Source organism: Schistocerca nitens, chromosome 3 (assembly GCF_023898315.1).
Source record: "Schistocerca nitens isolate TAMUIC-IGC-003100 chromosome 3, iqSchNite1.1, whole genome shotgun sequence".
Classification (NCBI taxonomy): Eukaryota; Metazoa; Arthropoda; class Insecta; order Orthoptera; family Acrididae; genus Schistocerca; species Schistocerca nitens.
Genome location: NC_064616.1, coordinates 973992122 through 974017695, shown reverse-complemented (window position 1 = coordinate 974017695; position 25574 = coordinate 973992122). Strand labels below are relative to the sequence as shown.

General features: G+C 38.5%; 1 protein-coding gene across 2 annotated transcripts in view; it reads left to right on the top strand.

The window, feature by feature from the left end:
- The window catches only part of LOC126249035 (band 4.1-like protein 5), a 165660-nt gene that overhangs the window by 123988 nt on the left and 16098 nt on the right, over positions 1–25574 (top strand). Inside the window, exons 13-16 of one of the 2 annotated variants that reach the window (XM_049950651.1) lie at positions 5896–6042; positions 13662–13725; positions 18839–18914; positions 19547–20254. In XM_049950651.1, coding sequence (XP_049806608.1) covers positions 5896–6042; positions 13662–13725; positions 18839–18914; positions 19547–20254 — 995 coding nt within the window. The remainder of the gene's footprint in view (positions 1–5895; positions 6043–13661; positions 13726–18838; positions 18915–19546; positions 20255–25574) is intronic. The other variant, XM_049950653.1, reaches the window with a different exon arrangement.

Genomic DNA, 25574 nt, shown 5'->3' with positions numbered 1-25574 from the left:
CACCACCACCACCAAAAAAATGCTGGATTCAACTTCATGGAGGAACTCCTTGATTTATTATCAATGCATGATACAACTACACTCAGTGACATATTTCCTTGCTTAGGAGACATTATTGATAAATATGACATTTGTGGGGGAAATTTTCATTGATTGCAACAGATGGAGTGCTGCAATGGTTGGTCAAAAGCCTGGTGTCATTACTTTGATAAGGAACAAGGTGAAAAAAGTGAGTATCCATCAGGGAACCCCAGCAATACACTGCATTCTACTGTACATCGTATGAATTTCCTTGCAAAATGTGTCAAAGTAAGTGATGTCATGGACGTTGTTGTAAACAGTTAATAAGCTGAGATTGCACGGTTTGGGACATCGGCAGGTGAAATCCTTCCAGGCAGAGATGGGGTGTGATTGTGTGATGTGCCATATTTTTGTGGACTATGCTGGTTGTGCAAGGTGTTTTAAGGCTTGTGTCAAGACATAGCATTATTCATGGACATGAAAGGAACGCCAGTAAAAGAGTTAAATTACCTCTAGTGTATATTAAATCTTGCATTTCTAACTGAACTTGTCAAAGCACGTGAATGTCTTGAGGACAACTTCTCAGGGCAGTCATTAACTAGTTATTGATGTTTTTGACACTAGCTTTGGGTTTTTCTTTTTTACATATTACTACTTTGGATAAAAGAACTTTCAGAAATGTTGCTTTTTAAATATTGCACCAGTTATAAAAGAAAAAAAATATTGAGAAGGAGACATTGAGTGAACATTTTGAGGAATTTATTACTGTTCTACAGGCTCTGGTCATGTATACAAAACTTTAACAGTAGATTTAAAGTCTTAAATCGCTTTGAACTTGATTTTAGTGTTCTTGCAACTTGGTATGCAGTGGCTGATGAAAGTTTGCTTTCCGAAATTAAGTTGGAGCTCATTGACTTTCAGTGTAGTTGTGTGTGAGGGAGAGGTTCAACACTGCGGAAAATACTGAAATGTTTTACAAGAACTTTCCTCGAGAACAGTTTCTGCAGCTGTTTTGAATAGCTGCTTCACTCTGCAGTATTTTGGGACCACATATTTGTGTGAAAGTATTTTTTCAGCACTGAAATTAACAAAATTGGATCTTGGGAATAGTTTTACTGATGTTCATGTGATTGGAGCAATGCATGTAATAACCAGTCATCTCATTGCAGACATAAAGATGCTAGTGAAAAAAATATTTAAAGACAAAAGTAGAGTGATGAAAATAGATGTTTCTTTCTTTTTGATAAGTAGTAGGCCAGCTCCAAACTTAACACTTCTCAGTAAGATTATATGATAGATGCTTGATTTAAGAAAATCATGTATTCTCTGCTTACACTTTGTCTCTATTGTATTTGCGAGAAGGAAATTCAGTCAATGAGAGCGGAATGTTATTCTCTTTTTGTTGATTTTTTTGTACCACCGCAGCCCTCTCCTCCACCCTTCCCAACCTGTTCTTTAGTGAACTGAATGACAGGATTTTGAATTTTTCATACTGTTTGTAGTTTCTGGCAACCTATGCAATGTATTACTTTGTGGGGCTGTAATACTCATTATAGCATTAGACAGTTTATCCCTTTGTTTGTCACTATTTCAAGCCTCTGTCAAACTGCAGACAGTCAACCGCTTTTCTGTCATCTGCTGGTGTTACTTGAACATGTGACCTGTCCTTAGTTTTTTTTTTTTTTTTTAACAAAACTGGAGCAATACATTCACACTCAGAAGAAAGTGGAACTTGAACTACAAGCTGGTTACTCAGGCAGAAAATCAAAATTAAATCTCATTTACTGGCCGGCCGTGGTGGCCGAGCGGTTCTAGGCGCTTCAATCCGGAACCGCGTGACTGCTATGGTCGCAGGTTCGAATCCTGCCTCAGGCATGAATGTGTGTGATGTCCTTAGGTTAGTTAGGTTTAAGTAGTTCTAAGTTCTAGGGGACTGATGACCTCAGATGTTACGTCCCATAGTGCTCAGAGCCATTCGAACCATTTTCTCGTTCACTGACAAACATTTGAAAACAAAATGGCTCTATTACAACTTAATAAATGACGTGCAAAACCTTATATGACAAGATGATTCATAAAAGCATGCGCGTTAGTGTAAATACAATTGCTTTTCTTCATAACAGAATTCTTATAAGCTAACTATTACTACTTTTTCATTCGACGAAATTTTTGTGTAATGGAGGATTGATCTTTAAGGCTACACTTCCACAAATACTTTGCAAGTGTTATATTGTTTCATAAGTATTCACTGTATTGTCAAAGTCTAATAATTACGACAATGGAAAAAATACTAAGATGATTACAAATTCGAGCATCAGCTGTCAGTCATGTATTGTCTTCAGTCCTGTTCACGAGTAAGGGAATGCAAGCTGTGCATGCATCATGCCTGCATGGCAGTACATATGTCTACAGCACATGTGGGCAGCTCATATGTCCAGCCCTGATGTAAATGATATTGGGAGCTAGGCATGTATAGGGTAATGGCAGAAGTGGATTTCATGACTCACTCCAGAATGAGCATGTTGTCACCAATCACTAATAATAATAATAATAATAATAATAATAATAATAATAATTAGATCACATCAGAAGCGGATGTACAATACTAGCAAATACGGAATACACCAGAAGACATGACAATGTAGCAAAAATAATACATCAACAACTTGCCATACAACATAAACTAATAAAACAACACGTTCTCACATACAAGTATGCACCACAAAATGTACTGGAGAGTGGTGAATACAAATTATACTGGAACAGAACCATTATAACAGATAAAACAACACCACATAACAAACCTGACATCATACTCATCAATAAAAAGAAGAAATTAACACAACGAATCGAAATATCCATACCCAATATAACAAATATACAGAAGATAACAGGAGAAAAAATTGAAAAATACATCCAACTGGCTGAGGAAGTCAAGGACATGTGGCATCAGGATAAAGTTGACATTATACCAATTATACTATCAACTACAGGAGTCATACCACACAATATCCACCAGTACATCAATGCAATACAGCTGCATCCAAACGTATATATACAACTACAGAAATCTGTAATTATTGATACATGTTCAATTACCCGAAACTTCCTAAACGCAATGTAACATATACCGTACAGTTAAAAGGAAGTCATGCTTGATCAAGGTCCACATCACTTTCCATTTTTAACCATACATAACGTCTGAGAAACGAAAGAAAAAATAATAATAATAATAATAATAGCAACAACTGAAAGAAATGGCATCATAAGTGAACCACTGGCAACGTCTTTTCAGGTAACTGATACCACAACATGTAACGATACACTTCAAAGAAGGGTGCTAATCCTTATTTCTAAGTTAGCAAGATTCCTCAAAATAACTAGATTTCTTTAGAAACATTGTGTGTATGGGATAAAAGCACACAGGCACCTGAAAGGAAGGGGGAATCTTTATAAGAAGATTGCAGAAGAAAATAGTGTGATACACTGCAGCTGTAGTGGTGGAATAGAATTCTGTACATGGAGTTTTGTTTGAAATGTAGGAAACTAAGTGTGACAGATGTCTGATATAGATTTGATGCACTGCTATTTAATTTGCTTACCCGTGAGTGAACTTCAAGGCTGAACTGCAGTAAATTTCTTAACTAAAAATGTAAAACTTTTTTAACGTTGTAGATAACACATTAGTGAAAAATTCTTGGTTAACATGAAAGTAGGGATGGGAAATGAGAACATGTCTCAAGAATGCTTCAGTGCTTTACAAATAAAGCACGCCTTACAAGACTCTTGACAAGATCATCACACTTCTTATATTGTGGTTATTTGTAGACTGAAATTGGCAAGAGGTCTAGATATCTTGCCCAGTGATTCAGTAGGCTGAATGATGCATAGAGGTTTGACCTACTCTTTTCATTGAAAAATGTTATGCATGCAAGCTGGTATAAGATCTGCAGCATCGTATCATCCACCTCCCATACTCCCCCCTCCAATTACCAAATTGACAATTCCTTGGCGCGTCAGATCTGTCTTATAAATTGATCCCTTCCTTCTTCAGTAATGCTGATATTTGCCTTATTGAATTTTTGTGTGATATAAAACTCTGAGAATTATCCAGAACATTGTACTGGTGTATTACAATGCTGCTTGTCACTGTGCATCGCCCCAACCCTCACCTTCTTATGTGCACACCACCACAGTAACAGAGAAAATAATTGCACAGATACTTTGTCAGAATTATTATATTTTGTAAAAGCTTTTCAGTCATCTCCAACTAAATTTGTATCAGCAGTTCTGAGAAACAAGGTAATGATTCACCTTGTGTTAATATTTCAAAAAATATATGGACCTATGCTGCAGCAGTCATTCGACTTTAGGACAGTGTAAAATTGAATTGAAAGAGAAGGTGGGCAAAGGATTCCATTCACCAAATTTATTTTCAACAGCCCTGGGGGAAGCTTTTTGATCCGTGAACTGGGAAAAGATGAAGGAGTAAGTGTTAATGCAACATACCTGAACCCCCTTCATTTTCCTGACGACTTTTTAGTTTTAACAACTAAGGGAACAACTTAACCAAACAAATTTTAAATGGAGCCAGAAAATAAATTATAGTAACACTAAAATACTATTTGCTCAGCACATTGTGGGAAAATACAATTAACAGGGAAGAAATCAAACCATTGATAAGTTTTTGTGACTAGGGTAGTTAAAGATGATGACTAGATGGAGAGGGAAAGACATAAACAGAAGATTGAAATGGGGTTCTTTTGGTAAACAAAGTTGAGTTTGCAGAATCAAGCTTTCGATGTGTGGAGAACAGTATATATCCGTAGTATTTACTTAGACGCAAAATGCGGAACCATTCACAAAACTGAGGTTTGATCAGTGAAACAGAGATGCATCTAGAGAAAAGAGACACAAAAAAAAAAAAAAAAAAAAAAAAAAAAAATCAGTAGACACACTGTAGTGGGAGGCGTAATTATGACTGTAATGGCAATGAAATGGAGGATACAACATGTAGCCATGCAAACAAATGGCAGATAAAGGAAGTAAGTTCTATGCAGGATTGCAGAGACAAGAAAGGACTGAAAAGGTAGCCAGATGAAAAGTTGCGTAGGTGTCATTGGAAAACATGTAGAAGCAGCAGGAATAGGTAAAGCTGAAGACCAAAATGACTGTAGAAATCAGGTGGTCTTCAGGCAGCAGTGAAAATTGAATGGCAGCAGCAGCAGCTGTTGATGATGATGACAATGATGACGATGATGATGATGATGATGATGATGACGCCTCACATATAGTATACCATTAGTTTAATAATGACAGAAGGTTTATTTGTATGAACTAACTGCTTTATCTTTCTTCACTGTACTCTTCTCTTTAAAGATATACTTAATTATTTACTTGTTGAATGACTAAGTTATGTTATTGTAGTGATTTTTTGAGGCACATCAGTGAAACAAATTTCATTATATCACGTTGCCCCAATAACACTTGCCATCTCAATGAATAGAAGTATGAATTCTTTTAAAGTAAGAGTGTTTAAGACAGCCTGATTAAGAATCAATTACAATGTGAGTATCCAAAAGTCTCAACAGTCATAACAGTTAAGGTAGAAACCTTGTGTGGTACCTGTCAGAAAGAACATAATTATTCACTTCTTGTACTACACTGCTATCAATAAATGTTAGAGACAGTTGACATACATAGGACATGATAGGAAAAGAAAAAAATGCCAGTCAGTGAAAGCATAAATATATGTGGCTTGGAACACTCTTGTAAAACGGTCATGCCAGTATTTAAATATACTTTCTTAAGTTTGTTAATTGCTTCAATTCATGACATTTGGTTCATGTAACTTATTTATAACTCGTATTTCAGAGCGTGAGTCACTTTCGAGTAAAGTACTAGCTGCTGAATCTCCATCTCAAGGCCGTGTTGTGCCAAACAATCAGAATTCAAGATACATTGTAAGTGGAAATACACGTCCAATTCCTCCAGATCAGTTGAAGTGCAACATACTGAAAGGTAAATACATACTCTGAAAATTATCTTAAAAAGAAAAGCTGCAAAAAGTAGCAATAATCACAAAAGTGGTAAATCACACAAGGACTGTCAGAAACATTAACATTTGTACTTAAGCTTTACATATTTAAGTTGCTTCTGTTTTACCACAAATAGAGTAATGAACAAAAGAAAAACATGGAAACTGACATACATGACAGTGGAAAGATAAAGTTGGGTCTCACATCAAGGGAAGCTTCAAGGTGCAGTTTATGAGAGAGAGAGAGAGAGAGAGAGAGAGAGAGAGAGACTTCTGAAGCAGGAATCATTAACTCTGAAGCAACACCATTGGCTGTTGACTTTTTTGATTTTGCTGTTATTCAATTATGTTTTTGACTGTTCATTATTTTTCTATCATTGTTGTAGCATATAATGTGGACAATGTAGTGTTCCTCTTTTTTTCCCCCCCTGAATGGGCAATATGACAACCGTAAAAAGTAAATAAAAATGTAAACATAAAAAAGTGCTTATATATATGTTAACTCTGCACTTTGCCTTACAGTAAAAAGTTAAACGTGAACACTTTTGGCATCTGTATTAGACAAAGAGAGGAGAGTGTGATGGTGGGAGGGGGAGGGAGGGGAGGGAAGTATGAGGATGAAGGAGCATCAGGGTTAGGCAGGGCTTGGAGTGAAGGGTACTTCACTATAATTAAACTAATGTATTCATTGTAAAGTGGTTTCTAATGTAGCTTACAAAGGTTTTTCTGCGTACTAATCTTTTGTGTTTTGTGAAATGATACTTTTAGATAAATAAAACCGCATTTTGTCACTCACAAAATAAAACTGTGAACTGAATTCCCTGGCCTCAGTGCTGTTGAGAAGTCAGTGACAGCAATTTGTAGTCATGATGTTATTTTATTTGTAAAATAAATTATCTTAATAACATTCTTGAATATTACCTGTAATCCCTTGAGTTTGTCCAGATTTTAGCTCTAATATTCAACCACTCCAGCAATATGAAAACCGTATAAGAGAATGGTGGCAGTAGTTTCGATGTAGTAGCTAGTTCCACAGGCAGCAACTGGGACTCCAGAGATTTCAGCAAACATTTCATGTGTGAATGGCTGTTGGTCTGTTACAGGAAGTAAATACTCAACCCGGTAGTTGGATCGGCAGTTTGTATGCTGTCGCTGAAGCCTCAGTACACCGGTTCAAAAATACTGCTGTTATCTCCCTATCTAGATCTGGACTTTGTTTTTGTAACTTTGATTGTGTGTGGTTGTGTTTAAGACAATTCTGGCTGTGTTCATCGGTTCTGAAGTGAGCTCATGTTACTTGCAGTTCTAACATTTGCTCTCAACTCTGTTTTTCAGCTTAGCATGAATCTTGGTATGTTCATGTTATGTGGCTCAGGGCTGTGATCTGCCTAGTTTGTGTCTGGCTCTACTACAAAAATAGTATCATCAACTTCACATTTAGGAGAGGCGCTATAACACTTGGCTTCCTGATTAAGCATTTTATGTTGCTTTCCGTTTCTAGCTTATCAGAAGACAGTTCTTAATTATTGATCTCATATGAGCATCAACTTTAAAAGTTGCTGTTGTTCCTCTTACTGTAGTACAGATCTGTAATACAACACACAAGTTACTGGAACTCTGTTATGTTATCAGCATGGCAGACATGGTTAAGAAGAAATAAAACAAGGTGTAATATAGTCTGTTGGCAAACTCGTGAATGAGTGAGTGAGTCCACACTCTGCCTACCCAGCTATGTCATAAGGCAACCACTTCTGAAATGCTTTAATGTCTTCCTGTAATCTGACCTGGTGGGGATCCCAAACACAGGAGCAGTACTCAAGAATGGGTCACACTTGTGTTCTACACAAGTTCTCCTTTACAGATGAAGCACACTTACCTAAAATTCTCATAATTAACTGAAATCAACCATTCACCTTCCCTACTAAAATTCGTACGTGCTCATTCCATTTTGAGATGCTTTGTAGTGTTACACGTAGATATTTAATTTATATGATTGTGTCAAGCAGCACACTACTAATCAAAAGATGTAATTGTGGAAAAAGTGAAGGAATGATAATGAAAGATTGCTAAATCAAAATCGTAGAAGTAGCTTTTGATGTCGGCATATCACCTGGCTCATTCCCACGAAATCTTTCTGATGTTTTGTGACATTTTTTTCAAAACTCAATTTTAAACAAAACCAGCAGTGAATGCAAGCTGCTCAAGTCACTAAATGAAGTAAATAATGATACAGAACTACTGAAACAGGTCACAATAGATGATGAAACATGAGTTGACAGATATGATGTTGAAAATAAGAATCAGTCGATCCAGTGGAAGCAATCTCGATCACCAAGATCGGAAACAGCTTGACAAGTGCAGTCAGGTGTGAAGGCTATGCTCACATTCTTCTCTTTTAACAATATGGTGCATGATGAGTTCTTGCCATAAGGTGAAACGAACAAGAAGGGAACTGCTTAAAAGTTCAACACCATTTGTGAGAAGCGATCTGGGAAAAAGTCCAGATGTGTGACAGAATAATTCACGCTTTTGCGCCACAATAATACATCAGCTCACACTTTGTTGTGTGTTCATGAATTTCTGGCCAAAAACAATACTATAATGATGCCCCAGCCTCCACATTTGTTCCATGTGACTTTTTATGTTCCAAAAAGTAAAGAAAACCACAAAAGGCAGTCTTTCATATGCATAGATGAGATATTTCCTCACTTTTATCAAGTATTTGCATCACCAGTCAATTGCATCCATTCTCTCCATCAGAAATTTTTTTTACAGACCTCTTCCATAAAAATCCCATTTCACACAGCGTCTTATGCGAAACATTTTTCTGCCCAGGAGAAACGATTGTTTTGTTTTTCAGTATTAAGTAATTTGCATAATACTTGCACTAATTTTTGGTTTATGTAAAAGTTCTCCATCATTTGTCAAATTACTGATTTTGTGAAGCTGTCAGAAATGATAGGTTTCCTCCCAAAATTTGTAGCACTCTTTCTTGGTGATTTTTGCAAACCATATGGCTTATTTTTACATTCCTTTCTGGTCCATCATGTTGTGGTAATACTGATTTTTGTATAAAAGAATTGCACAATAACAGGGTGTATATGACCCGGGTCAACCAGAAGATCTGGGAAAAGCCCGAGAATATTTTCATCCGGGAGAAAACTGGGAAAAACCTGGGAATTTTTCATTGTTTTAGTTTTCAATTAAATTCTTGCAATTTTGACTGGTAGGAACTAATAGTCTAACAAAGGGTATTACTGTATCTCACTACTGCAGAATAATACTGCAGCAATAAAACATGAACGAGGGGGGGGGGGGGAGTTGAAAATGCAAATGCACCATATACAACAACAAAACACGGTGCTTATACTAGCATCATCTGCCAACAGCAAAATGTGTCAAAGGCTATAGGAAGACTTGGTGGAATAACAAATTGGAAACGCAAAGAAAACAGGTATGGAGACTGTTTAATATTGCGAGAAGTAAAGGACAATGGGCTAAATATCGTGAGGCCCTTGTCAGTTACAATCTTGCAACAAGACTAGCAAAGGAGGCATCCTGAAAGGCATTCTGTGAGGAAGTGGAAGGCACGGCTGCACAAGCCAGACTTCACAAGATTCTCACTAGAGTGCCAACTAATCCAGGAGGTACATTGAGGAAGGAGGATGGGGAATATACAAAGACAGCAATGAGAGGCTGGAATTGCTCCTCAAAACTCATTGAGAAACTAAATTCCAGACAATGCTTCTGCCAAGGATACGCCGGTGACCTTGTCATAGTAATACTAGGCAAATTCACTGACACAGTCAGAAATATGGCACAAGGAGGGTTGGACATTGTGCAAAAATGGTGCATTAAACAGGATCTGAGAGTTAATCCTAAGAAGACTGTTGTGGTGCCATTTATGAAGAGACATATTCAGCATGCAAGTTGGAATCTAAAGCTCTTTGATCAAACTCTACCTGTGAAGGGGACAGTGAAATATCTAGGGGTAACCTTGGACGAGAAGTTAACTTGGACCCCTCATATTAAGAGTATCTGCTCCAAGGCAAAAAGCACTTTAGTGAATACGAGGAGGGCTTGTGGCAAAAACTGGGGCCTAAGCCCCAGGGGTATGCACTGCATACACACCACAGTGGTTAGACCTAGGATTTCTTATGGGGTCGTAGTGTGGTGGAAGAAGGTAGAACAGCGGGTTGCTGCTAAAGAGCTTGCTAAGGTGCAGAGATTGGCCTGCTTAGCCATAATGGGCGGAATTAGCAGCACACCAACCGCTGGAATGGAAGCCATACTGGATATGCCTCCACTTCACCTTTGAGTTAAGATGAAGGCAGCAGCTGGGGCATACAGACTTAAAACTGGCCAAAACTGGGTCTCATACAGATATCCAGAATCACACACTAACATAGTGAGTGAGGTAAATATAGGTATGGCTGGGGAAATGCCCGCTGACTATATAGTAACTCCCAACTGCTGCGACAAGCCTTACAACATAATAATTGGAAGTGGGGAGCAGTGGGAGAAAACAGTTCGACACCGTACAGGGGACATCGTTTGGCTCACCGATGGGTTGAAAACAGATCAAGACGTTGGGGCTGGGTTGTACAGGGTTCAGCCAAGACTGGAGAGCAACGTCTCTCTAGGGAAACTGGCCTCTGTCTTCCAAACTGAAATTACTGCAGTCAGGGCATGTATGAAGGAGAATATGAGTAGGTGCTACAATGACCATAGCATCTACATCTATTCAGCCAGCCAGGCAGCCCTGAAATCATTGGCAGCTCCTGCAACAAGATCTAAGATTGTTGCAGATTGCCACAGGGCTCTGGTGGAGCTAGGGGGAAGCAATAGGGTGTACCTAGTGTGGGACCCTGGCCACTCGGGGATCTGTGGCAATGAACAAGCCGATAGATTGGCTAGGATGGGGGCAACAACTCCATTTATTGGACCAGAACCTGTCTTGACAATCACCAAGGCTATGATCAAATTAGAACTACGGAACTGGCTTAGGAAACAGCACGTAGGATATTGGACCAAGGTCCATAAACAAAAACATGGTAAGGTAATGATGCTTAAGCCACGTTTTAAAAGAAGCTCTGTAATCCTAGGATTGAACAGGAAAGAGATCAAACTCATGACTGGACTGATGACTGGCCATGGGAACTTCAAAAAACACCTACACACAATGGGTATAATGGAAGAGGACCCTAAATGTAGGATCTGTGATGAGAGTGAAGAAACTGCATCACACCTAATCTTTGAATGCAAGGCATTGGAGAGTAAAAGATACAGACAACTAGACCTGAAGAAATTGTGTCTAACAAAAAACTGGTAGAGGGACTCCTTGCACTATTTAAGGGCACTGGTTGGCTTTACTAGATATTCAGGGAGCGATACCGCATAATAAACCTAGTTTTGGTGCGGGCAGTGGTGGGTCAGACCTAAGCTGTTTTAGCTCTCCTGTTAAAATCAATCAATCAATGCAATGCTTCATAACAGGAAATTGCCACCGCTGAGCGTGACTTCACAACTGTTTACAATAGATTCGTTTGAGCAGTTGCAAGTGAACTCATGCCCATTTGCAGTTGGGTCACGTATGAGTAGTACCTTCTACCGCTTCTGGCCACTTTCTAGTATTGCCCCAATTTGAAAATATCATAGATCCGGGGCTGATGCACAGAGTAGTCTGAATTGTAGGGGTAGCTGGGTAGTCTCCACGTGACCCGTGTTTACGTTTAGTGATTTTTGTGTTTCCTCTTCGTTTGGGGCTCTCATGTCAGATGAAAATAAAATGGATTTCTGTGGCCGGGAGCTATCAAGTGAATTAAAATATATTCACATAACTACGGAAGCCTAAAATATGTTATTAGTTTCAGATTTTATTTCCACCTCTCTGGGAGTCAAGCATTGATCTCTTTGCAGAACAATAAAGTTATTTTTGTTGGTTTGCTAAAGAAATTTGGCTTTAATTAATCTTTTCTGCTGAGGCAGTCAATTTATTTGAAACAAAGTGTTTGATTCCACACTATTGGCCAGTTTCAACTGTTCACTGCATTTCAAGTACATTTTTCTATCTTCTAGCATGTAGGGCATTATGCCATAATAAAGAACCAAACATGAAGTAATACATTACTGATACCATAAGAAAATATACATCAGAATCTGGACATACGAATGTGCACTTTAAGCCGAATTATGCATTTTAGTATGGTTCCTGAAATTCCCATGCTCTTGGAGTCGTTGTTTCTTTTATGATTTTTGTTCAGTGGAATTCGAATTTATACTTTCATAATGTGAAAAATGCAGTGTACATGTTGCTGCACATCAAAGATATTTCCAAAACACGTTTTTTCTCAAGTTTCATTTTCTAAAGTGCCTGGAAATTCTGCCCCGTTCATAAAACCATAACCATTCAAAGGATTGATAGTTTTACAGTTCTGAGGAAAAGTATACTGTCACTTAACATGAAAGAAGTGTATTTTCGCCCGCATCTCGTGGTCATGCGGTAGCGTTCTCGCTTCCCACGCCTGGGTTCCCGGGTTCGATTCCCGGCGGGGTCAGGGATTTTCTCTGCCTCGTGATGGCTGGGTGTTGTGTGATGTCCTTAGGTTAGTTAGGTTTAAGTAGTTCTAAGTTCTAGGGGACTGATGACCATAGATGTTAAGTCCCATAGTGCTCAGAGCCATTTGAACCATTTGAAGTGTATTTTCACCCAGGAGAAAGGATATTTTTATCTGGGAAAAATCTTTTTTTTTTACCCCCATGTATACACTTTGAATAATCCATTTTTTTGTTTCGGCCTCTCTAGTGACGTCCTGTGGTACCATGGGTTGGGGACTTTCTTGTGTAACAGGACTGCTAGCATGTACCTGCAAACAAAAAAAAATAATTACCTAACTTTATTTTTTCAATTTGGTAATTAAACTTTATGATTGTCCTTTGTAAGTTGCTGTTTTTATATGTGTAGTGATAAAGAGAAGTTTTGGCTTTTGTTCATGAGCCTCATTTGCTTGGCTGAAGTTATCGCTCTCCTGCCTCCCACATACTGAAGGGTGGAGGCAGGTGATAACATTTATTTATTTATTTATTTATTTATTAAGTTTTTCTACATAGAGAACAAGGGCCTAAAGAAACACTAGTGTGTTGATGCAGTGGGCACTTTGCAGTGAGTGAAGACCTGTTGTAGACATGATGAGTGTAAATAATTTTGTACTGCAATGTTTTTTGCATATTCCAGTACTTGCATAACAAAGTTATTGAGTTCTAAGCTGATAGGTTGAGATGATGAGGGGGGAAACAGAGGAAAAAGAGTGACAAACTAAAATTAATTTAAATATTGAATAACTGTTGTATTACGTTTGTGCATGTGGCCCACTCTGTTAAAAACATTAAGTTAGTCTACCATTACATAGCACTAGACACTAATATGAATCTATTTTTATTTTTGTCACATTAGTTGTTCATGCTTCCATCTAAATCATAACTTGTGCATGTAATATGTGTTTTTGAAACACTTTTTCAGTTTTTATCTTTGTTAAGCAGATATGATTAAATGATCTTTGAGATATTTATTTGTTTACTGAGATTTTGTTTCCTCTGTTTTCAGCCAAAATTGAAGTAGAGTTGAAAAACAACAAAGATGATTTGGCAGAAAAGAACTTAATCCTCGGGTAGGTATAACATTTTATATAGGACTTCATAAAATATACCAAGTATTAAATCAGTACAGTATATTAAACCAAAGTTGAAAAATCCAGAACTAACAAAGCCGAGGAAGATAACTTTTGCTGGCGAGGTCAGTGTGGGGGCCGTTACAAAGATGGGTAAATAGCTCAATTTATTGCAAATAATGAAAATATAACACACACACACACACACACACACACACACTAATGGGGGGGGGGGGGGGGGTCTGTTATGTTATCTCCTGGCACTGTAGCCCAACTGGTATGAGTTGCAGTCTTGACTGTGCAGGATGGCAGGAAAATGGAAGGGGTGGGAGATGGGAAGTGGGATGACTAGAATGAGGGGACCCTAGGAAAGAGCAATCTGTTGTGAAACATGTTGATGCATTCGTGGAAGTGACAGTCACCTATTCAGGTAAGTGAGGGCCTACTAGGTGAAGAGTTTATGAAAAAAATTAAGGGTTAAGGTGGGCATTCAGAGTAATAGAAGGAAATTAGGAATAATTACATTGAATGAGTTAGGATGGAGTAGAAAAGTAAAGGGGAGGATATATTGCAGGTAGAATTCCCACACACATGCATTACAAAAGATGCATTACAAAATTTGTTATTTGGTGGGAGGGGGGTGGGGGGTTGCTACCACTCAGATGGCATGGGCTGGGTGAAGCAGTCATTGAAGTCACATTGCACAGCTTAATCTGCAACTGAATGATCAAGACACTCATTGGCCACAGTTTGCTAGGGGAATAGTTGGTTCATTGTTATATTTAATTTCATGCATTTGAAAATGGTTTTTGATGTGGCTGTTTCCTCTTATGGCCCAGCATTTGATGCCTTTGGGGTTATGTAATGACAGTGGCATGCATGGAATAGGAAGATGACTGGCATGTGTATTGGATACGCCATATATCAGGGTCTTCCACAGTGATATAACCCCTGGAACAGAGGATTAGGAGCAGAGAAGCGTAAGGACAGGGTTGGATATTGTGGTTTGGGTGGGTGACGTAACGCCAGTTTTGAAGGGTGGGGAGAATGTTCCTCATTTCGTGGAATGCTACGAAGTAATCAGATATATGGAAGAGAATGTGACACCCGATACCGCCCAGGCCTCAAAAGGGTAAAATTATATTCTCTACAAACATTCTAGAATGTTTTTATTGTCATGAAGAGAATGAAAAGCACCTTCAAAAAGATAGTCAAGTCAGTGATGAGGAACAGACAATACAAAAGATACAAATTAAGAAAGGAATACAGAATGCGGAGATAATGAAAATATGTTAGGCACAACAGGCACCAATCTTCTCATCTTTCATAAAGGTTGTCAAGGCTTTTAACATTCCAAACAAATTCATCAGGATAGACCAATTCTTTTGAAATGAGTAAAGGAGGCACATAGTGAAAATGCAGAATAGTATGTTTTGGAAAAGTTAACAGTGTCCAATAGGGTAAAGTCCAGAGGGCAGAGATTTGTCCATTACTACAAGATAAAATCAAAAGCAATGTGTCCACATCTAGAAATACATTGACTTTCACACGGGGCTGAATTTGTCAAGTGATAGATGCTCTCAAGATATCTTATAGCAGAAGATTGGTATTATCAGAGCTGAAAATAGCACCAATGTGATGGATGTATTGAGTAGGTGCACGCATTTGTAGCATTTTTCTACAAGTTTAATAAACACAACAGATACATAAAACAGAGATTTTAGTCATCAATAATATATCCTCCTTCACTATTTACAACAGCCTGCCAACAGAAGGGTAACTTTTCAATTCGATGACTGTAGAAATCACATGGTTTTGAGGTGAGGAACTTGTTGAGCCATGTTCCGAGCACATTTTCATCCGAAAAGGAATTTCCTTGAAGGTTCTTTGATAGAGAGCGGAAAATGTGAAAATCAGGTAAATAACATGGTTGTGGAATAACTCCCTAACCTAATTCCTGCATTGTGTTTTATGTATATAGTGTTTTTTGAAAGTCTAACGGAATGTAGGTGTTATTGTGGAGTAACATCGCTTCATGCAGTCATCCTGGTTGTTGTTCATGGACTGTGTCTGCAAGGTGTCTCAGTTGTTGACAACAAATGTCAGCAGTGATGGTCAAACCTTGGGGAAGCAATTCGTAGTACACCACACCGTCACTGTTCCACCAGATGCATAACATCATTTTTTGTGGATGTGCGTATGTGTTTATATAGGGAGTTGCTGCTTTGTTTAGGCTCCACCATTCATTTCTTTTCACTTGGAATGGTCGGTGTTGTTCACGAGCCAATTGATGATGAGCAAGCAGAGGTGCACATGCGGCCACTCGCTCATATTTGTTATTTTGGCTTAAAGCGTGTAGTACCCTTACACCTGATTTCTGAACCTCCCCCATTGCATCCAAATTTTGCACAATGGTGAAATGATCACAGTTCGTCACATTTGCCAGTTCGTGAGTACACCTATGTGAATCATTGTGGATCAATGTGTTTAAACGATCTTCATCAAACCCTGAAGGCCTTCCTGAACGTGGAGAGTCACTAATGTCATAACAATCCTCCTTGAAACCATTTTCTTGCCATGCTCTATCCAATAGCATTATTCTCATACACGGTGCAAAAGTTTCTGACTGCCTCCATTGCACACTCAAAGTATCTTAGTTCATCCATGCATAAAAGCAGAGTGCACACTTCACAGTTTACTAAATATTAATCGCTATCCTGCATTTTCCCACTTTATGTATGATATATGTACATAATAGGCATCAAAATACTTGACAGGGACTTTTTTATTACCTGTTCCCATTGTGTTACAGGTGCAAAAAGAAAATTCACAAATAAGAAACTCCGAATTTTATAGTGGAACTCAAATGAATTCAGGATGGAACTGGTAGAACTTTGCTGATACTTGTAAGACCTTTTTGCATCTGTCTTAAAGAGAATCTTTGCAAACCGTGTGGTGAGAGGGTACATATTCCACAGGAAAAGTGACATTGGTGAGGGCTCTAGGATGGAGGGTGGCTGCATTCATAAGTGTGAATATCATGTCACCTGTTGCCCTCACCATAGATTTAAAAACAGTTTGTCACATACATACCCCAAGCAGAAGTTAGAAGTTTGTGCAATGTACCATCCGCCAAAAGAATACTTGGACAACACTTTGAAAACTTCCATTGGTCATCTTTCTGTGTCATTCCTCCTGGTTGATGATGTTATTACACAAAATGTGCTGTGTAGTTCCTCCTCTATCTGACACAGAGCAAGAATCAGAGTTTTACACAGTCTGAGGACCTGTGCTTCCTAAGTACTCAGTATATGACTTATTCTGTCACTGTTTTGGGGTCATTCTCTGCTACTGACTTTTCAATAAGCTGTCCATCTCTCATAGATGTTGCTCAGTGAGAACAGGGTACAGACCTTCACGAAGCAATACGTTCCCCTTTTGGATATACCTGCAAGACAGAACAACCCCTGAAATGGATGCTCATCAGGGCTAAGTGGATGCTATGTGGTCATACAGCGCTGTTCAACCATCAAGACAGTGAGCAGGACTGGGTGGCTCACTTCACAAGCATGAACCACCAGGATGCTGCCTCATCCATACAAAAATTCTCAGACCACCACAGAAATAATCCTGTCCCTTTGTGGAATAAATAGTGCCACTCTGCAGTCAGGGACAGTTATGTGCCACTGCGAAGTTTCGAGGGTGCATCAACCACAGACAAACTCTCGAGTTATTGGATTGGAAGAAAGGAGAGCAAGGAAAGGTCATGTCAGAAGTTCCTGAACTCAATTAAAGAATAGATCCACTTATGTATGGAAAGCAGTCAGAAAGACTGATGTGTTGGCAGAAGAGCCAACACCGTGTTGCTAGAGGAGGCCGAAATGCACGCGTTTAAGCTCACGCAGACTGGCGTGAGGTCTGGAACAGTTAAAGGAGTTATAGTAGCCAAAAATAGTACATAGCTTCTGGAATACTTAACTTTAATCCATAATTGGAGAACATCGCTCTTGATGATACATTAATTACAATCTCAATATAAATTGGTAATGGCGCCTTGCTAGATCGTAGCAAATGACGTAGCTGAAGGCTATGATAACTATCGTCTCGGCAAATGAGAGCGTATTTGTCAGTGATCCATCTCTGGCAAAGTCTGCTGTACAACTGGGGCGAGTGCTAGGACGTCTCTCTAGACCTGCCGTGTGGCGGCGCTCGGTCTGCAATCACTGACAGTGGCGACACGCGGGTCCGACATATACTAACGGACCGCGGCCGATTTAAAGGCTACCATCTAGCAAGTGTGGTGTCTGGCGGTGACACCACAAAACACACAATCAAAGGCACCAATACCAACTATACATTCAGAAGGCTACACACAAGTAATGCAGACATTGTCCAAACAATGGCAGAAGACATTGTCCAAACAGTGGCAGAATATTTTACTAACATAACCACCACAGTTATCACGGAAAGAGGTAGTTGGAATTAAATTTACATAAATGAGGAAGTGATAACAGCCCTCCTTCGTGAAGGAGTTGGTGTCTGCTACCTTTAAAACTGATAATTTCTTCTAGTAGTACTCAGATTCATTATGATGAGTTGTGACAACAGCTTAACAGTCAATCAGAGGAAATTCTCACATACTTTTAAATCAAATTTGACATGCAGGACAATAACATTCCTGAAATAAATCCATAATTACTCCCCTTCTGAAACCAGGACTAATATATTCTCAAGTAGGTATCGCAGTGTCATGCTTAATAGATGTGTAGGAAAGTTATTGGTACACATAGTTCATGTACAGCTGACTGTAACTGTCAAGACAAAAAGACACTGTGATCACTTATAGTCATGCATTAATGCAGGTTGCGTGCCTAAAGGCAAAGCACCTAAAGGTAATGACTTCACCAGTACAGTGGGATGGAACTCTCAAACATTTCCTAGCAGCTACCTCACTGAGTTTTACATTAAAAAATTATTATTATTTCAGCCTTCGATCGATTTATAGAATGAAAAAGGCATATTATAGAGAGCTATAAAGTCTGACACATATTGTATAAATAATATTTTATGTAAACTATTTTAGTATTCTATACATGAGATTTAATTGTTACAGAAAAAATCAGTTCCTGGATGATGATACTGCAACATCTTTACCAGCAGACACACCAAGTGCTACATTTGTTTCTGTGGTAAGTTTCTCCTGCAATGTATATGACTTTATCACAAATTTCATACTATGTCCAAATCTTTCTCTTGGGTAGGCAACCTAATCATATAGTTAAACTGGTGGTAAATTTGTTGTTGAGCTGGTGCAGTTACTGTCCTTTTTTTTCCTTTGACAGTCTGACCTGCAGTAATTATTTTATGTTCCATCATGTCTGCTTGATTGTGATGTATTGCAATGTATTTCCTACACTAGTGTTTTTGTTGTCATTTTCCTTATTCATACATGTAAAACAGTTGTTACTTGTAAATGTAATAATTAATTGACACCCCACAAAAGGGAATATTTCTGTGGAAGTTGTGGGATTTGATGTTGTAATTGCTAATCGGAAAAGCTGAGAAATGATTAATGTATTTATTTATCCAAGTATTATTTTTGCACTCGCATATTCTGTAATAAAATTCACTTTCTAGGTAAAGAACCATTAGTTTAAAAATCCACTTATTTACTGTACGCATTTTGTGTGCTTAGATGTGCATGTTTTTGCCTCCTAAATGACTTTGTTGTGGGCTATATTGTAGTATTGCTGCTTGCTTCTTAAGTTTTTTGTTTCCCATCTCATGGTTTCAAATAATGTGCTTCCCTTGGCTGTGCTAGGGTGGAGACAAGCTTACTCTGTCCTTGGGAGGAAATAACACCTCAGTTGCTGATACGGGCGCCGTCGACTGCAAGGACGATTCCAACGATAGTGGATACATACGTAGTACTACACCAGTCACTGTTACCCATTTTTCCTGGTCTGACCGAGGGAAACTTGAACAAGTTATTTTACCTTCTCCTGATGCAAAAGAAGACTCAGAGGCACCAACCAATATGAAACTTTTGAATTTCAATGTAATTAATACAGTAAACACTCAGGCAGTCCCTTGTATGTCACCAAATATTGTCACACCTACACCACTTTCACCACTTTTGTATCACTCTCTAACAGTAGAAACAAATGAAGACAATATTTTCACCAATTCTCCAGTCGCAAGTTATAATTCAAACAATCCATTTATTAGTAGCATTTCATCTTCCACAACTAACCCATTCCATTTATTATCCATAGAAAAAACAAGCCTCAGTTCTAATCCTTTCAAGGATCCTGAAACAAGTCCTGATAAACTGACTGAAAGCCTCAACTTCAACAACTACCAAGAACCAAAATCACCTAAGCTTCTTGAACCTAACATAACTTCAGAAACAAAGTTATTAGAAAACTTACCATTGTCCTCATCCTCTCCCTTCACAAAGAATCACACCACATCTTCAGTGATGGAAAATGTGCCCAAGACTCATGCAAATCAGCTCAAAGTTACAAAGGTAAGTGTCACACCTTGTGTTTATTTTCACTATATAAATACGGAATCTTTTCTGCACATGCTTTTTGTATGTACTGCTCGGGTTGGTCTCCATTCTAATAAAGTAATGTACAGTAAGATTTGCAAGTGCTGTTTCTGTGGGACTGTTACAATGTGTTTGTAAGTGTATGTTATGCTTTTTTCCGTTTTTGTGCATTACAACAGATTTAATGTAAAGTGTATATTAAACATGAACTGTAGTGCCAACAGTACTTGATTAGGCCCGTTTTACACTGTCAAAGATTGTTGACAAATCTTTTATAAAAGCCAGGAACATGCCCTAACTTGTACAAAAAGGTACGATAGAAGTACCCAAGGACACCATCGAATATTTTAAAAAGTTCTTTTATAAAAGATATTTGACAAAGTTTGGGAACATCCCCCCTCTTAAAAATCATGTAAGAATTAACACAACTATTTCGGCCTTAAGAACAAGTTGGGCAAACCAAGATCCCTGTTCTCTGTGTGACACAGCGATACATTACCCTGCTGCTTTGTTGTCACTAAAACACACAGAGAGTTAATGGAAACAGAGGGCTACTGGCTCAGGCCAGGTCTGAGTTCAGGAAAAGCCAGGTTTAGTAATCCGTTCACAGCCGAGGTACAGAGTTCCCAGAAGTGCTCACCAAGTGCCACAAGTGCAGCAAACATTGCCCCCTGCTTGTGTAACATAACAGTAAAATACGCTAATAAAGAAAGCAGGGAGAGCATTGTACAAGCTAAGTTTGATACTTGAACACCACACACTGTAGAAAACCAAATTGATAATCAAGAATGAGTGTGGGTAAATTGTACAATGCAGACAGTTTAAATAAGCAGAGTTGTGATCAACAAACAAGATAAGATTGACTCAGTGGTTGACCTTCTTATTACACCTGAAGTCCATAAGGCTGACCACGTTATAAAATGAATGCCAACCACTGTGCTGGCAGCTGCATAGCACTGGCAACAGGCATGCGCTCTGGCGAGGTCTGAGGTGACTGGAACATTCTTAAGTGCTGGGGAAGTATTTCTGTTCTGCCACAAAATGCACAACTGCTCATAAACTAAATATTCTAAAATAATAAGTTACATTTGACTTTTACCTAGATGATGAAATTAAAGCTTAGAATAGAAGTACAGTTTATTCAGTAGATCAGTGATGAGAGATCCTCAAAGATGTCACACGTGTGGATAATAGTGCAACTGAGCTTAACACATTTGTAGAAAAACTTTTAGATGGCATCAGAAAGACAGCGTGGTAGACACCTTTTTTCTCTCAAAAGTGGTAACGAATTAAAAAATTCTGAAATATGCAAATGGAAGGTTAGTTCATACGTAAACATTGCATATAGGGAGGTGGATGAACACACACACACACACACTGTCATAAAAAAGACAAAACAATTTTTTTTCCAAACGTGTTTAACTATAGTATAGGGCAGAAACATGGACCTGAAACATCTTAAGAATCCCTCAGAATAGTCTCTCAATGAATCCATCACACACTGCCAATGTTATGGAAGACACCGAATACCCATGGCCTCACCCTGAGTGATTCGTCAGATCTCAAGTGTCACTGCTGTGGCAGTGTCTTCACGTGTTCAAAAGTGTGTTACACACAATAGCTCTTTCAGTTTTGGTAGGGCTCATAATTGAAAGATGATAGTCTGGTGAATGTGGTCGATGCTCCAGTACTTCCTATCCCCATTGCGCGAGCAGATTCCACATACATGCTGCCATATGGGCTCTTGCGTTGTCCTGAAGAATTAATGCATTTCATAGGTGTTCAAGACATTTCTCCCAAATAGCCCGTCGTAGGTGTTGTTGCAGGAAAGTAAAACAGTTGTATAGTGCATTAATAGTGTGGGATGAAATGGCACAAAATCACTCCTCTTAATGTCATAGGCTACGATAACCATTAACTTGACAGGGGAGGGATTGTGTCTGCTACCAAGATGACCTGATGAATAGCAAAATTCAGTGGCATTTTCAATAAAATAATTTAGGGTATTTGGCCACGTCATTATAAACACTAAAGCAACTAAATTTCCAGTGTTTTAACCACAGGGTGTTAAACCGGGACAACCGGGAGATTCGGGAAAAACCCAGGAATTTTTCCATCCGGTAGAAAACCGGGAAAAACCCAGGAATTTTTTAGAATTCCAGGAATTTCTCATTGTTTTAGTTTTCCGTTAAATTTTTGTAACTTTGGCTGGTAAGAACCAATACTCTGAGAAAGAATATTACTGTATCTCGCTACTGCAGAATAATACTGCACCAATAAAACATGAACGAGAGGGTAAAAAAAAAAAAAAAGAAAAAAAAGAAAACTTAAGTTGCAAGGGAAAAGTACGATATACAAGAACAAAACACAGGGGGGCAAATTCATATTATTCTTCAGAAACTAGAGAGTATGAATGAAATGTGAAACTATTTCCTAACATCAAACTTTTTGCTTGTAGTAGGCCTGATAGCATTTGATATTGGTACTTCGTTCATTATATTCTGTCGTGTTATAAAAATTACCATTTGTGCCAAAACAGTCTCGTTTATTTGGTGTGTGTAACAATTGCTGCAATATTAGGCCGGCCTCTTTCGTTTTATCTAGCAGTGACAAAATACACGTAAACAGATCGAGAAACCACACCAGTCTTGGGTACTATTTGTATTAACAGCTTTTCTAGTATTAGACAACGACATTTCGTTCTTTCATGTAGCAAAACGTTGACGAACTTTGATGAGGTAATAGATTCTTTTCCAGAAAGGAAAGTACGCCATATAAAGATGTGGTAAGATTAGAGAGAAAAAAAATCAAGGACTTGAGGATTAAAGATACGTGTACCGTCTTGCTTGTCTCATGTCTACTCGTTTTATGTATCCTATATTTAATTTTATGTCACACAAAACAGCAAGTTATTAGCTAATAGGCAGTAAAGACTGCAAATTTTCTGAAGAGTTCTTGTTCTGCCAGTTGCACATAATCCTATCCGGTATTAATTGCGAGATTTTTTTAAAGAGGGACAGGATGTCAAACCAGCAGACTGGTAGCAGGAGAGGCACCACAGGACATTTTAATTTTCACTGGCCTGAATAAAGTTTGATGGCACCCATTACAAAATATTAGACGTTTGAATTCCACAGAGCGAAATACAGAGACATGTGATGGAAGAATGCTGCGTGAAAAGTCGTGGCACTGCACTTCAGCACACAGACCAAATAACATGTCTTACGTTCCCTCGAACATATATGTTTTATCTATCAGACTCTTCAAAAAGATGTGCACTACAAAGTGAAGATATTTTTGAAAAGTCTAATTTTTTTTTTTTTTTACCTCAAACGCTGGAGGGAGGGGGAGCGCCACTATCTAATATTGCCCCGGATCGGAAATATCATAGATCCGGATCTGATGCACAGAGCAATCTGAGTTGTAGTGGGAGGTGGTAGCCTCCACGTGACTCATGTTTACGTTAAGTGATTTTGCTGTTTCCTCTCGTTTATTGATCTCACGTCAAATGAAAACAAAACAGATTTCTGTGTCTGGGAGCTATCAAGTGAATTAAAATACACTCACATAATTATGGAAGGCTAAAATGTTATTAGTTTCAGATTTTATTTTGTTTCCACCTTTCTGACAGTCAAGCGTTAATCGCCTTGCAGAACAATGAAGTTATTTTTGTCGGAAAGTAACGTGGTGTTTGGTGGAATTCGAGTCTATACTTTCATAATACAAAAATATGCAGTGTACATGTTGCTGCACATCAGACATCTTTCCAAAACGTGTTTTTTCCCCTGAGTTTCGTTTTCTAAAGTGCCAGGAAATTCTATGCCGGTGTATGAAACCACAACCATTGAAAGGGCTGATAAGTTTTACAATTCCGAGGAAAAGTATACTGTTACTTAACACAGAAAAAGTGTATTTTTAACCAGGAAATCCGGAAAAAATCCAGGAATTTTTTTTCCTCGTCCACGTATACACCCTGAACCAACTTGGTGTGGTTCTCTTTTGTGTGAGATAACCAAGGAGAAGTTATTGTCACATATTTTTATATGCATTTTCTGGGATGTAGCCATGACAGACCTCAGAATTTATGTATTATAGTAGTTGTAGTAGTAGTAGTAGTAGTAGTCGTAATAATAGTGATTTAAATTTGTTGGTAACAAACAAAACTTACAGCTTTGATGATAATTTTGAGGCAGAGATCAGTTGCAGTCTCCCTTCAGACTGAATGATCAGAGGATGCTACTTCTTCTGAAATCAGTGTGTACAGGTGCTGAAGGGACCTTTTCAGGTTGTCAAGGATGTGGACATCTGAAAGGCTTTTTTCAAATGAAAGAGTTGGTTAAAAATCGCATATCACATATTTTCAGTACAGGAAATGCTGACAGGTGTGTCCAGGTTGGTCTGTGAAGCAATTAGCCAGTCTTTGTGGCCATAAGATGAAGTAAATTTTGTGTGGAACAAAGTCCGAAAAAAGATGCAGAGTGTGTGTCCAGCTGGGAACTGATGGTCCAGGCAGTGACCAAGTGACCAGTAGACATGTTGTATCACTCCCATGCTCCCTGTTGACTGCTACTAGTGGGTGCATAGTCGGCATGTTGTCAGAAGATAATGATCCTTGGTGATACTTGAATATTACGAAGAGATATTGAAATGAAAAATTTAAAATAAGGATCAGAGTGTGTAGATGTCTTCCACATTTCCTCCCCCTTCTATAAGGCCAACATATATGGGGAAGGTGACCCATTGAGGTGCTTATACGAGGTGCAGCTAGAAAAAAACCGGACTGATGCTGGAAAAAACATTTATTTACAATTATTTACAATTTCATGTTATCTCCTTCAATGTACTCTCCTCCTCGGTCTCTACACCGCTCCCATACGAATTTTCCACTGTTCATAGCAATGCTGCAGATCATTTTCGGTAAGTCCATACATTACTTCCGTCGCTTTTTCTTTTACTGCTTCAACAGTCTCAAATCTAGTTCCTTTCAAAGCTGACTTGACTTTAGGGAAAAGAAAGTCACAGGGGGCCAAATCAGGTGAGTAGTGTGGATGATCTAAGATGGGAATGTTGTGTTTTGCCAAAAACGTCTTCACTGACAACGCACTGTGAGCTGGGGCATTGTCTTGGTGAAGGATCCATGACTTTTTTCTCCACAAATCGTTCCGTTTTCTCCATACTCGCTCACGTAGGGTAGCCAGGACGCTAATGTAGTAATGCTGATTCACTGTTTGTCCCTCTGGTACCCAATCAATGTCCACAATCCCTTTGATGTCAAAAAAAAAACAATCATCATTGT